The 15,607-nt window shown below is 46.5% G+C and overlaps 1 protein-coding gene across 1 annotated transcript in view; it reads right to left on the reverse strand.

The window, feature by feature from the left end:
* The window catches only part of T265_07408 (hypothetical protein), a gene marked incomplete at both ends in the record, with an annotated part of 33,944 nt that extends 18,413 nt beyond the window's left edge, over nt 1-15,531 (reverse strand). Inside the window, 6 exons of the mRNA XM_009172918.1 lie at nt 2,171-2,243; nt 7,650-7,725; nt 7,774-7,856; nt 7,907-8,105; nt 8,153-8,231; nt 15,434-15,531. Of these exons, the coding sequence (XP_009171182.1) occupies nt 2,171-2,243; nt 7,650-7,725; nt 7,774-7,856; nt 7,907-8,105; nt 8,153-8,231; nt 15,434-15,449 (526 nt within the window). The remainder of the gene's footprint in view (nt 1-2,170; nt 2,244-7,649; nt 7,726-7,773; nt 7,857-7,906; nt 8,106-8,152; nt 8,232-15,433) is intronic.
* Nucleotides 15,532-15,607: the final 76 nt, after the last annotated feature.

Here is a 15,607-nt window from a genome sequence, read left to right on the forward strand (position 1 = left end):
GACTAAATTTTTAAACTATCTAGTACCATTCAACGTTTTTTTATGATCGTCGTACCAAACAGTGCTCATAAGATGGTATCTTTTCTACAATCAGTCCGTAAAATTCTTAAATCAGAAGCACCGCATATGGAATATCCTGTTCGATTTTCCCGTAACAGTGTTGTTGAAATCTCCACCAAAAGAGCTAAGTATAGCGGCGCGGTGACCATTTTGAACAGGATAAACCAGAAGGCAGTTTGTGAAAACAGCAAAGCACTAGCCTGCAGGCTGTTACCTACACCGGCACTTTCCAGTGCGATCTGATTGCTGAAACGACCGGATGCATGGGAGTTACACCAAAGTGCACATTGAGAGATGAGGCGCTGATAGAACCCTGTTATCTCCAATATAGTTTTATGTTTTATGCTGATCCGTAGTGATAATCATAACAGGCACTTGGGAGTCGGACAAACTAAATGAGCTCAGACAATTCAGTCAGCGTGTCTTTTGTTCTTTCCCCACTTTTCAGAATGACAAGCGGGAAGTGGTCGCGCAACTCGTATATATTGGTCCTTCGCTTGCCGTTCCGGTCATTATGGTGTAAAAATCGCGTGCTTTCCAGAAGGCCTTCAATGGGGACAAAGTGTACTCATTACAGTCGCATTTACACAACAAATCTCAGTAGTATCCACAACGTTCCGCTAGTCTTCGTGGCCGAGCAAGAGATACGGTGATTGGCCTGTAACCTGACCAAACACAGTGCACCATTGGTTCATTTAACTTGATGATCGCTTATTCCCGGCAGTGTTTGACTTTTTGTGTTCACAAAATACATTGTCCTAGTGTCCGGAAGCCAACCAATCTTAATACCGGAACATCACGTCCGCTGGACGGATGTGTCACGTGCGGGCATGTGGTCGCACAAAGCCTGAACTGTTTGAGTCGCTAGTTCGACCATGTCCAGCATAAATGACGTAACTTACGTTAATTCCAACCCCGAGGAAATACAAATGAGGGGGAAATAAGCCAGACCGTGTCTGCAGGATGAGGTCCTACTGAGTGTTAATTTACTGTGCTACCCATCTTTCAATTTCAAGTTGTCACCCGATCTTCAACAAGGATAACCTCAGATGAAAAAAATCCCCGAGGTTGGGTGACAATAATGAAGGGACTAATTGCTTTGACACGAATTGATGAGTTAAAATGGCCCCCAAAGCGTACTCACGGTGCTTTGTTCGGAGGTAAAATTCCAGTTTTCGAACAGGACCGTGTGAGAGGCACTGAGATATACCTTCGTAGGTGCTGGATCCAATTTGTCAGGTCTTGTTTAAGATTCTTAGCCAAGAACTACACCAGAATTGGTTACAACAACCTGACTTGGACTACCTACCAAGGTGGTATATAGGAGCACTACAATTTTCACATACAAAAGACGACTACCCTGGCAAACTTAGGAGGCAGAAAGACAAAGCAGAACTCCTGTAAAGGAGCACGGGGTTGAGATGGCCCAAGTGATTAGAGCGCGAATTTACTGACCGGAAGGTCCGTGGTTCAAATCCGACTTCCGCCACTCGACTTCCCCTGTCTAGGCTTGGGCAACCTGGTAGTATCCCAGCCCTGGTGTTTCCTTCGGGTGGCATGGCAGCTAGGTACCGGAAGGGCGCTAGAGCTGAACACAAAGGAGCACGATAGGCTCCTTAATACAGGATTTTACCTTCCTCATGATATCTTAAATACAGGAACACCAGAAATGAGAGTTTAAACAGTTCTGAACTGAGCGAACTTTGGGTAAAACTTCGATGTTATTTATATCGCTCCCATTTAAATGGGAGAGGAGACATCCATGACAAACTAACTGTCATGACATTGTTTCAGAGGAGTTTAGACGAGAATGATGGACACATTGCTGAGCAGTGTTTTGCCCTCGTCAGACCAAATTACGAAGTCAGTCATGCTGTAGGTGAACTGACAGTCAACCTTCTTGATAGTGCTAGGTTTCCGTCACAACTTTTCGTTGGTTAGCGAAGGTGACCAAGCCCTGCGACCTTTCGGAACAATTCTGTCCAGTTTTTTTGACAAGTTATTTTCACTTAAATTTCGTCACAATATTAGCCGAGTGTTGTTGCAAGATGGAAAGTGTCCGCCCTAGAGACAGGTGCACAACCACAGCTTAGATGTATTGAATGCTCACCTTTGGCCAGTTCTTCCTCCTCTTTGGCTTTCAGCTGTGCGGCAACTTGCCGTGCGCTCCCAGCTTTGATAGCCTTTGAAAAACGGTCGAAGAGCGAAAAAAATTCAGGAAAAAATTTCAACTGCTCGGCGAAAAAAAGCATGTTTTTTTTAATTATCGTGGTTTTGTAAACACAGCGAAAGTGGTACCATATGTTGTTTGGTGTCAAGTGCATATCAGCTACCAAATTGTGATGAAATGCTTACGACCGTAAACCGACGATTTCATCAGAGTTTGACCGCAAGTGAGAGTTCTGTTTATCTTCGCCCACTGGTAACAGATGACCAGCTCCAAAAGTACACACCGCTTGAATTGCATTACCATAAAAACGAACACACGCACATAGGATGCGTTAGATAAGTGACAGTACTCAGTCACCATGAAATGGAATCAACTCACCGGGGCATTTAAGATCAACAGTGTAGAAAGTTACTACACTCAGCTAAATGGATCTTACAATAAATGTGTTTGGCGGGCATGTTTAAGTGCGCAAAAAATCCACCTGATGGCCGCTATCGGAAGGGTAGGCGCCCACGAAAATAGTGGAGTAACACAGGTAATAACTCTCACGGCAACTGAAGCCCCAAGGATTCCAAAACGGTATTCCCTGTCAGCCACAAACCAAGCGCCGAAAAGAGGCTAATCCTATGAGTGAGAGATCCCGTGCCTGTTCCAGTGACCAACTGTCAGGCACACAGCGTGTCATAGAACAGACTAATAATTCACGTTCCAAACACGATGAAACTTGCTAGTTCCATGAGGACAGTGCACCAACGCGTTAACGTTCCGAGATCATTGTAGTCAAACAGAGACACGTAAATAAAGAAACTCTGGAAAACCACATTGGTTATTGATTCTGCAAAAGTCTAAAACCCATCGCCGAACAAAAGAGCTAGTGATTGTGATGACTCGAGATAGCTCAGCGGTTAGGCCGCAAACTTACAAACAGGAAGGTCCGTAATTCGGAACCAACCCTGGCATGTTGATTGCTCCCGTCTAGGCTTGGGTAACTTGACAGTATCTTAGCTATCGTATTCCATTCGCGGTGCATGGCAGCTAGGCACCGAAAATGTGTTACGGCTGAACGGCTGTTAGTTTGTTGTTGATGGCGCCCGCATACATTGTGCGAGTTATCGCCAAATGGAAGTTGAGGATGAACTGAAGACATACTCAAACAGGTACTCATGCACTACCACAGTCTTGTATGGAAAATATTCATTCCTAATGGGGAGAAAGACAATGATGAGTTCGGTAATCACGATACTGAAAAGAGCGGAAAGCTAGGGGCAAGAAAGACCCGGTGAGAAAAATTAGTAAATGCACGGAATCCGTAAATTCATCCACTAGTAAACAGCACAATCGACACGCATAACAGCAACATCCTAATAAATAGTCTAACGGATTCAACCAGCGGGTGAATATAACGAATATTTCACCAATCGGTGAATGAAAAGGCATAAGCTGTAGTATGAAACAAGTACATTTTATCGACCCTCCACACACTAGTGAGTAGGCAACCACAGATACGCGGCTAGTCGCGAGAGTCACGTGAAGACCAGAACATTAATCTAGCGTGTACACAAACAATAACAAAACGTCGATTCTGTCTGTTGTTGTACAACTATTCGACAACAAACGAAAGCACAGGGATAATGGAAAGTAATTTTCTCCAGAAGTCATCAGAACAAGATTGGTTAGGTGGGTCCAGGACATTATATGCAGCCTAAAACTAGTAACGTCTGAAGTTGAAATCAACACAGTACGAAACATACACAGTAAAAGATTATAACGAGGAGGGGGAAAATGTGAGGGAAAGTTAGACAGCAAAAGCTGGTGGTAATGGAAGGGATCAGTGGTGAAAACTTTGTGAACGACTGCGAACAATTCCCACCGCTATCCTCCCTCTCCTCCTCATTACCATCATCAGCAACAACAACCAAACTCTTCATAATCTGATTCCGACCCTTCTTCCGAGTGGCGCGTCGTCACCACGCCGTTTACGAAGAAAGCAAGGATGTTTCTGTAGCGCAGCACACGGTCAAGTCACCGAAGATGAAAGCTCTGGGTATTTTCTGTGGCTAAAATACCTGTTATTCAACCAAATCATTTTTTTACGAATTCGAGACCAAAAACGATTCTGAGACATCGGTGGTAGAAAACCTATAGGAGCCCGAGATCATTTGTCTACAACCATATGACGACAAAGCCCTTACTGAAGCCTTGGACAAGCGATTCATGAGACACAGTGATACACCTTTTAAACGCAACAAGTGATGCGCACTGGCATGTGTGACTCGGATCTCTGAGATTTGGACATTGACTTCAACAGGCACACTGTTGCCAGAATCAGTACAATTATTCAGGTATGGGAAATTCTCCGCTACATCTAGTCAGTCTCCTTGGGTCGCAAGCGGCAAGCTCAGGGGCTGCATGACTTTATAGTCTGTAGGTGAATCACCCACGCCAAGAGATGGTACGGTGGTGCTCATTTGCATTTGTGTGACAGTGGTATTTGTGCTGTCTTCGTCTTCAAATATCAGAACGACGTCGTCTGCGTACTCCAGACCGACAAGGTTCTCATTACCAACGATTTGACGCGGCACTTTTGGAGGCCTTCCCACGTTCACCTCGTCGATTTACTCAATGGCGAAGGTGAATAAGAACGAAGAGAATGAAAACCCTCATATACTGAACTACACAGAAGTTTGTGAACATAAGGACCGGATAATGCTCATACATTTGAAGCATCCCTGTCGAACAAGTGTGTTATATCTGCTGATTCGCCGGCCTGTGGTATCTACTGCTGACCCGCTCCAGTGCCTAGTATCGGAGAGAAAAGACTCACGGAAGGGAACACAATAGCTATATCCCAACAAAGTGGTTGCGAGAGCGCGAGTACGTGCGAGTGCGAAAAGTACAACAGCCTCAAGCTTTTTATTAGAAGTACACTGTCTGAACTTGGTCCAGTGCTGACGCACGCGGTCTGGCTGCGACGTGCTGCATATTGCGGGGGCGTTGTCTGACCTTGATCAACGCTGACTCGCGCTGTCTGGGTTTGATGCAAGGCCGTGACGCGCTGCATATTGAGGGGGCGTTGTCTGTCTGGTCAACACCCAGCGGAGCTGAGTCGCCGTAGATTCCGGGCATTCAGTTGTTGCTTTCAGGAAGCTGACCTTCCTGATAAAGCGTAATTAGAAATGCTCAACGACTGACACAATCGGACACATTTGAAGTCAAGAAACACCAGGATTATGGGTAGTTTGTACATATGGCGTTGTTGAGATACCCGACAAAGTGCAATGCCGGTTCAACATCCACAAGGTCGAAATCCCATTCAGTCCTCTTTGCATGGTTGTCACATTCACTGCGAGTACATTTCTGAAGATGGGCACTATTATGGAGTGGCCCTGATTGTCCGAGCAGGTCTCTAACTCCAAGATAGATACAGATAGGTTGGACAGTTAGGGATCTTTCGGATCCACCAAGCTTCCGGGCCTTCACAGATACTTGCGCCTACCTGGTGTCCAACGTTGCGTCGAGTTGGGTTGTGGCTGCGATCCGGAATCTCCCGCCGAACCATAATCGTATCGGAGATCCCATGCTTAAAAAAGGACTGTACTGCAGGTAGAAGTTCAGCCCTGGATATCTCGCTCCATCATCATCATCTCGCTCCCGGGATCACTCTACCGATAGTTACAGCGTGATATAGGAATAGTAGGCAGACAGGCACATAGACAGACGTTTGAGTAGGTGGAAACATCTGTTTGATTTCTGGGTGCATGAAGTTCTCGATTGCCAACCAATGTGTGTTCAGCGTTTAGCGTGAAAAGCACAACGAAAAGCAGCAACGGCCAAGTGCGGTGATCAGAACTACGCAGGTACTTCAAAAGGAATCACAGATAATGACCGACTTTCACCACAGGCAATGTGGTCTATTTGGGTTGGAGGACCTGTTCGTTGCTGAACTCCATACAGTCAAACGATTTCCCACGTCCGGGAAATTTGTATTGCAAAGGAACAGTCTATGATCGGCACACACAGCGCCCTCTGTTGTGAACGCGTTCCGTTTGCAATCTACGAAGACTACCTACCTGAGTCTTAGTAGCGTTGAGCCCACCTAAGCGTTCACGACACTTGCGACCACAACGATATCTGGGTTTCTAACGCATTTTAGAAGAGCACATGGAGCGCCATACAAAATGTCTTTGGCAGATACGGAGTCACAGTCCGTCCGGGCGTGAATTGATACAGTAAACATGGGGTGACGGATCACTCTTTCTCGAGAATTTTTCGCAAACGTTGCCAAACGAACTACAAAAAATTGTGTCAACAGATATCCAATCAAGTAGAGAAGTCTCTTTTTGATGGCTCAACACAATATCCAGCTGCAGCGACCTGTGCGTCAACAAGACAGTTGAGTACAGTACTTGCTTTATGGATACTTGCTCCCGTAAGACAGCATACATCAATGTAGAGGGAATCCAGCGTACGAGCAGGAGCTGTTTGTCCTCATGCTTGCTTCATTGTGTAAGTTAGGTAGGCCAGCTTTTGAGATTTGAAAACAGGTTTCGGGGGGTTTAGGGTTGTTACTGAAGATGAGCAGGATAAAAGGCGAGCAAGGCGGTCCATCCTAGTTCTGACATTAAGTCTAAGTAGGACAACGTTTTCGCTTACGGGTCCTACAGTATGCAGCAAGTAAGAGGACCCAGCTGATGGTACCGAGCGACAACAGGCACAGCGTGACAGTAGATTTTAGCTGTGGCTGTACGTGGGCTGGGATATCGTCATGACGCCAACAATTAGATGACTGACCACGAGGCAGCGGGTGGTTGCAGGTATACTACCGCAGGTGGAAACTTTTTTGGGGGAAGAACCACTGTGCTTGTTCCCACTTCCAACCCAAAACACCAGGAGACTATATGCGTCAAACCTCTATCCACCCACAACTTGGTTGAGAAACTTCATAGTCGTCAAAGTGGAAGCCCCAGTATGGCTCAATGGGTCATAAATGTAAACGAACCGCCAAACAAGAATAAGTCCCATCTCTTAGCAGTGGAAACATTCATCATCTCTTCATTAAACGGATATATTAACGGTGTTTCACTGTCGTACGTAATGGCTGCTGGCTTCACTGTAGTGACCACAGATGATACATTGAAAAGAACTTCCAGATCACACTAGAAGCTGAATTCTCCCAAAATGAGCCTCAATTATAAACAAATTGTGACACAATGAACCACATGTCGCCAATATAAGAATCCCCCAGAGAGTTTGGAAACAGAACTATGCCATTCATCGTGGGATGATTGTTTCTGTGAAGAACGAAGTGCCCTATGGTAGGGCTAGTTTGGCTGGAAATAATGACGAACGGACATCGTTCAAAAGATAAACATGTTAAGTTCAGGATAACGTACACAAGCTGGCGAAAAGATCAACTCACCTGTCGATCTTCCAGCAAATGTCGAATTACGTCATAGTGCTCACTTTTGACCCAGCTGTACAGACTGGCAGCCAAACTAAAATGAGACGAGATACTTGGTGCATTACAGCTCACGGAAACTTACGCTAACTCAGAATCCGATTTGAATTCCTCGGCCCATTTTTCAAACACCTCAGTGAGTTTGACGCTGGGAATACGTTGCAAATTCTAGAGACCAAGGTAAGGTTTATTCCGACTGGACCAACCCGGAAACTTACGGAAAACCGACTCTTGACAGAATGCGTGAAGTCCCGCGAGGCGATTTCTCGATTGAATGGCTTTCCACAGTTCTTGCTACATGCATCCAACAACTGAATGACTTGGTAATGAGTATCAAGCTGAGAAGTACCGTGATCGCACGCAGAGATACGTTTGGATTCTTGTGGAAAATCCGCTTGCCGATTGCCTTCAAACAAGCTTTAGGCCTGATCATTGATGGTGAGTTTTATCGACCAAAAACTTACTCTTTACTTCCATATTCCTCGCATATCCGTAAGATTAAGTCCCATTGGTCCTGTGTGTTCTTTTCAGATGTGCACTGATCTATAAATGAACGAATCAACGTCGAAGATAGACGGTAGGCATCAAATAAATTAAGTGTGAACAGATGAACGAGTGCAAGTAACAACTGCTTTCTACAACGAAAGAGAAGCAAGACCTAACCGGTAGTGCCGAACTACAGTGTTGACACAACAAAGAGCAAGCCATAGACCGGGCTTCCCAAAGAGACTAACATTCCAAGAAATCAGAAATTGTACGTTCCCAAGATGACAGACTCTTAAGGAGGGAAGGACAGCAAACATTAGACGCCCAGCGGTCAGAGAGAGAGAGAACAGATTTGATTTGTCTCAGTAACCGCTGATGGGTAGAGGCAACTATAAGCGGTCGTCCAGCCTGAGAGATCCAAATTGATGGGGCTAAGCGGATTCGTTTATACCCTAGGGATTTTCAACCATCAATATCTATGGGATTGTACTTCTTAAAGGCAGCACATCATCATCATCATCATCATCAACGACAGCATGACATCAGTGTTCAACACCAAGGCTTCACTGCCGTACGACCATGACTTATTTGGAAGAAAAGAAAAGAATAAAGGTGGATGGGGGAGGGACTTAGTGCTAGCTTAACACAATCATTCCGAGGTGCCTACACCTCCAGACATTCACTAAAGGCAGCATGAATAGCACATACACAAATAAAGGCAGCACAAACCTGCCAGATTCATCCTACGTGCCATAATCCAAGGGGCAGATGAAAACCATTGTGAGATATTTAATTTCATTTGTCAACTGTTGTGTTTGTACAACCTCACGGCTATTTGCAGTTCGCTCGAGCAAACGCTGTTGAATCGAACTGTCTTTAGCTATTTTTGACAAGGAACGTGATCGTAGGCACCGACAGCGATATAACTGCCAATTCCGTTGCATATCCAAATTAAGAGCACTCAGGAGATAAAGCGACAATCTTCATACGTACAAAAGAAAACAAAACTTGGTTCAATCCACCGTTCAAAACGCTTCTGATTACCAAGGCAGTCACTGTCGCCATAGGATGATTGCCTGACAAGTATCACAGAGCAGTTTGGAGAGAAGAAGACGGAAGAGCCACAAAGGAGTTCTCTGTGCCTCTTTTGCGGTCACAGACGTAACATCGTGACCTTGTAATCCCCGTTCCATGGCTACTCCCTAAGATTCTGGACAAATGCCGGAGCAACAAGTGTCAAACCGAGACTGAGTGTTGGTTGAATAAACAAGTGGTTAATGGATAGGTGCGAAGAAAGCGGCCTTGAGACTGCCGACATAGTGAACTGCTACTGGTCGAAGACAAAAATGTAGGACATCGGTGGAATGAGCTTAGCTAAATTTGAGCCCGCAGCTACCAGGTAGGTGAAACAAGAGCGTCCTTCACAATAACGACAAAAACTAAGCCAAAATCTTTCTAAATATTGTTTAGGTACGTTCACGCCATGAGAAGGACTTATAGTGTCTCGAACCTCGGCGGTGGATGTGAAAATGGAGGTTCATATTATATCGTACTCTTCTCTGCGATGAAATATGAAGCAAGTCTGATGTTTCTTTTAGGCGATTAGGATGTCCCTACTCACAGAAGCAACGATGCTTCCTTCCCACAAGAAAGGACATGTTAGAAAGCCCGGCACTAAAAACTGTACATGAGCATGATCACCGGCAAACTATTCAGTAAGGTTGGAATACTCTTAAAATCAGAGGCCAGTACTGCTCAAAAAGCTCCTGCTGTGCGCAGATACACTATGAATTAGACAGAAACGCCTTACTTCATGCATCCATGGGCCAACCCAGCCCCCTGCAACCAAGTCGGCCACACTATTGAGTCGTTGGCCCCGGGAAGACCCCCGAGAAAACCTTAACGAACACTGTCTTAGATTTTTGGGTAATGGGATAGGGGTAGAGTCCCTGAACGAAACCCCACATCCTCTCATTGCCTAGTAGGTCAGATTTTTGGGTTAGAGGCCCAAGGTAAAGTACCTCAATAAGACCCTTTTTCGGAAGGTGTCATTCGCCCCTGCAGCTCTTCCCTCACCGACCATCCACCACACCCCCTCCCCACAGGTCGAATGATGCAGTGCGACCAACCCATTTGCCAGTCCCATAACCATTATGCTGTGTCCAGATCCTCGGTCAGAAAAAAACAAAGCAATTACTAACTAACCTCAAAGGATCTTATCCACAATGCAGCCCTTAATGTATGTAAACTATGTCCAACTGGGCAACATGCACCTCTTGCTGAATCCTTGCTTTCCCTATCGGTCGACGTATGTTGTGTCTCCGAAACACGCACAAAAGACCCCATCTCGGTGGCGCACCTCAAGCTGATTAGGACGAGCTTAGATGTTCCACATTTCACTCTTCGGGCATCCGGTGGTCCAGATCCAGCGGCTCTTGGTATCGACGATGTGACAGTTGCACTCAACCCCAAGGATGAAAGTGCCTTACTTGACAGGCTCCCAGTAAACAGTCGTCTATGAGCTGCGCGGTTGTCTGGCTCAATTGACATCAGTGCAGGTAGATGCTGTAAAAGGCCTTTACTTGTCGTATCAGCATACACCCCGACAGACTGTAGTCCTGAGACTGAGAAGGATGGATTTGATCAAGATCGTTAACGACCTCTTCGGTCAGCAAGAAGGACGGATGTAGTAATCCTGGCGGATGATATAAATGCCCCGGTCGGACGACCAAGTCCGGAAGACGCACATCTGGAGGGTAAATTTGGAGTCAATGCCCAGCGTACGGATAATGGGGAGCAACCACTCCCGATGTGTGCAGATCATTATCTGTTCACCACCAGTACAAACCTCCAGCACAACTTGGAGGCCCCCAACTACGAGACAGCCATTAACTCAACCGGACCATGTGGCTATCAGTTAACCATGACGAGCCTCAATTAAGGATTGTCGTTTCTTCTGTAGTACACCACGTGACTCTGATTATGCCATTGTGCGCGGCCGGTTACCACTGCTTCCGCCAGCAATACGCGTGCCAAAGCAGAGCGACGCTATCCGTCAACGTCAAAAAGTCTCAATCGCTCAAGAGTACCGTGCGGTTCTGGCTACTAGAAACGCAATCATGCGAATGACGAAGATTGATTAGAGGTTGAAGGGAAACGAGCTCTATGCTTTCAGAACTGTCTGCCCAAGTCATCCGACTCGGATATAGTCGAGATCAGCACATCGTATTGCTGCCAGCAAGGTCAGTGCCAGCAACTAGTGTCTGTGAAGGCGCACACAGATCCATCAAACACCGGATAATCACGAGCTCGACGAATGATAGAAATCATCCGTGAAGTGCGAATGCCCAAGACGAGGAACGACATAAATCATCCGTGAAGTGCGAATGCCCAAGAGGTAGGAAGGATTTTTGCTGAAGGCAACACTGGGCGCCCTATTTCAGCCAATTCGATCAACCGGTCAAAATAAGGCAAGTATCAGTGAAACAATGTCCTGGTGAACAATCAAGTAACCATACGGCAAAAGCTTTGGAACGAACACATAATAACATGGAACGACTTGACCGTCACCCGTCTTGAAAACAAGGGCAAGAACGTCATGCAAAAACGATCGTGGCATCAACTTGGTAGCTGTGGCATCCAAGAGACTCTCTGACATTATTTTGCGCAAGTTGATCGATTATCGAGAGAGACATATTCATGATATTCGAGCTAGGTTCCACCTTGGCCTAAAACAGGTTGATCACATCTTTACCTTGAGGCAAGTCCTAGAACCGCGCCACTCTTTCGAACGTCCTACGTTGGTCGGTTAGATGGAGCTGAAAGTTGCCTTTGACAGTGTCTGGCGAGCAAGGGTGTCCTTTCCACACTTATATCTTTTATGGGGGTACTTCGTGCGGACTCCTGTGGACGGGTACGAGTATACGGCAAGCTTGAGCCCGAGTTCCACAAGTCCATTGGTGTAAGACAGGGCCACCTCTCTCGTTTTTCCTCTTCATCTTTGTTATTGATGTGTTGCTTGAGATTCCTCTGCCTGCCTCTGAAACCTCGGGGCACGAAGTGCTCCCGGGACGTTCGCTCACAGCTGGTACATATCTGGAGCCCATAGGTGAAGTAGAACCTTGGACGATGAACGTGGAACCGCCTACGGCCTCGGAGGCTAATGACTGCACATGTTCTCTTGACAACCACCAAGCCACTGATCCGGGTAGCCTCCCGCCCACTTGTTCAAAGATAGGGGTGAAGTCCTGAGACAGCACATGTCTGATCTGTTTGTTCGCATTTGGAAACAGCGCATGTCTGATCCGTTTGTTCGCATTTGGAAAGTCTGCCCCAGACAATTGAGGCTCGTAGTGAGTGTGGCAACCACAGGGGGATCAGCTTGAACCCGGTCGTAACGAGACTGTTGGTGTCACTGGTGGTGGCCTTATGGTGGCTCGTGGAACACTGACTCGAGAGGAGCAAGCAGGATTCCGGCCTGGAAGAGGTTGCGTTGACCGAATCTTCACACTTCGTCAGGTGCTAGAACAACGCCATGCGTATAAACAATCCACAATTCTGGTGTTCCTGCGTTTCCAAAACGCATTTAAATCGCTTGACCTGTTTGCTATGTTTCGCACGCTTGCCCACCAAGAAATGCACGGAAGTTCGTGAACATTATAAGCTCTTTGTAGTCTCAGACTTCCGGACAGGTGAGAGTAGACGATAAGCTGTCTAAAAGCTTCCGTTCACAAAGTGGTGTCCGTCATGGATGCCCATTCTCCCCATTCCTGTTCAACTAAGTGATCGATGAAATCATGAGAACACTGGAAGTTCTCCGAAACCCCAGTATACAAATAGCCTGTGACGGAAACCTTGTCGATCTGGAATGAGCAGACGACACCGTTCTCATCTTCGAAGAGGAGGAGAAGCTGCAAGTGTTTTTGGAGAGGTACTGGAAATTGTGGAGCGTTTTACGTATCTTGCAAGTTGCATTAGTACCGACGGTAGTGTGGCAGATGAGGTCAATGCACGAATCTGCAAGACCGGGGCCACGTTTTTCTGATTTGTGACACTTATGGCGTCAAAGTGGTGTATCCATGAGTCTCAATGGATGAATGTATCAAGCTACAGTGTGGGCTGCTTCGTTGTATGGCTTTGGTTCGAGCAGCAGAACTGAGACGTCTTCAGGTGTTCGACAATCGTTGTCTTAGAACCACTGCTCATGTGGGTTGGTGTCGGCGTATCTGTAAAGAGGCAGTTTGGAAAAGCGTTTTCAGTTGTTCATCGGGTACTTTCATTGAAGAATGTATCCAGCACCAGAAGCTGCGTTGGTTTGGACGTGTTGCGTATGCCTAACCATCATTTCCCGGAGAGAGTGCTGTTTTCCATGCCCAATTCAGTGGCGGAAGCAGAGAGGTGGCCAACGCTCGACCTGGCAGAGGGGCACGAAAGAAATCACGAAACGTTTGAGTGCTGTCGCTGCTACTCGCCTTCCAGGATTGGGACCACATGGTCCTCACTGCACCTGGTTGGAAAAGCTCCGAAATATGGCTACCAAACGATGTTAGTGGCAATCTTATTGTCAGTTTCTATCCAGATTGCCTGGATGAGTGGAGGCAGGCACCCCGGAATGATTATAGTAAGCTAGCACCAAGGTCATTTCCCGTCTACCTTCATATTTTTCTTTACAATAAGACCTTGAAATAACTCATGATTGTACGGCAGTGGAGCATCGGTGTTGAACACTGATGTCATACTGTAGCTTTAATTCTGCGAAGGACCGTTCCCATGACGTTCTAAGTGCCTTTTAACCATTAACAAGAATCCTAGGATTGTGGTGGTTGCTGGTGATATAAATGTTGATGTAGTTAGGCTAAGCGCTCCGGGCGAACACGGGGCGCGAACGGAGAGCGCTGGCTCCAGATGCATGCCACTCACAAACTGTTGCCTTGCAGAGTACTAATTTCTGGAAGAGCGGAAGTCGCTTGGCGCGTTGCTCACCAGTGAACCAGACCCGTATCCAAAAAGACCAGATTGCAACCAGTTGCCAATGCCGAGAGTTGATCAATACCTGCCGCTCTTTCTGGAATACCTGCGTGGATGCCCTTGTCCAATGCTCTTAAGTCTACACAAAACCTGAATACCTCGCTTAGCCATTGAGAAGCTCGGTGACCCAGAAACTAAACAAACCTATCGAACTCGGCTACTCCAACGCCTACCGGATGGCCAAAAATAAGTAATAACATAATAGGTCTCCAGCTACTTGCCACATCACCCGAAAGACGGCACGGGGGCTGAGTCAATACGAGGTTGCCCAAACCTAGACATCCGTGGGTTCAAACCACGGACTTTGCGGTAAGTTTGCACGTTAACCATTGAGCTACCTTTGTTTGTTATCCAAAGCACCACTAAATGCTGGAGCTTGTCTGTGCTACAACCCAACCAACATCATAAAAACATTGGATATCTGAGAAGACCACGACTGCGCTGGATGTCCGGCGAGAGATTCCCCCACAACCACAACATAAATCGACGCATCATCCGAGGGCAGGTAAAATTGAGTATCTGCGCAGATCGTGAAACTTGGTAGACGCGAAAAACTGGAGGGACAGTGAAAGCAAAAACTGCTGGAAACAATCACAGGCTTTCCAAGTTGATTCGTTCGACTGGTCTTCGGAAGCCTCTTGTCGGCGAAGGTACCAATGATCGAACTGGCTCCGTAATATCGATCAAAGGAGAACGTCCGACCGTTGGGCACAGCGCTTTGAACAAAAAGTTATTTGAATTAGTCCCTTGAGATTCAGGAAGAATCATTAAGAATCGCGACTGTTCAGTGATTAGGGCACGAACTACTGACCAGATGGCCGTGGTTTTTATGCATTTTTCGCCTGTGCCTTTCAGGTGATCGAAGACTGCTGACCCGCACACGGGGAGTTTGGGAGAAATCCTCGACCTTATGTATCAACCTGTGAATTCATGAACCTACTCAAAGTGTGCAACCGTGACTTTAGATTCAACTGAACTTCACACTAGTAGATGAGCCACACAGAGCTGTTTTAGAGTAGTGACACACGCCGGCCGACCGTACAGGATGGTCTGGTTCACATAGTGCCAGCAGAACACCTCCAAACCTTCCAGTAAATGAATGTCACCACCTGTCTTGAAAGATTCCTCATCTCACAAAAGCTATTATGTGGTCAAGATGAATTTAAAATCTCATGATGCACATAAAAAACACTTTACACAAACAAAAGCTGCGGGGTATGCTAGAAACTAACCTATCAGTTGTTCCATAGGAAATGTCGCACATAAAACAAACAGAGCGCCTAAACCTTCGCGAAAGTTTCAGTTCACTGAATCACGTATTCACGGTTTGGCACGCAGGATCGAGGCTTTTGCCCAAGTTTCCCGCGCCGGTTTTGTTCTTGCCAGTCAGGGGCTGGTGGTCGGCC

The sequence above is a fragment of the Opisthorchis viverrini genome (genome assembly GCF_000715545.1).
Source record: "Opisthorchis viverrini unplaced genomic scaffold opera_v5_170, whole genome shotgun sequence".
NCBI classification, from domain to species: domain Eukaryota; kingdom Metazoa; phylum Platyhelminthes; class Trematoda; order Opisthorchiida; family Opisthorchiidae; genus Opisthorchis; species Opisthorchis viverrini.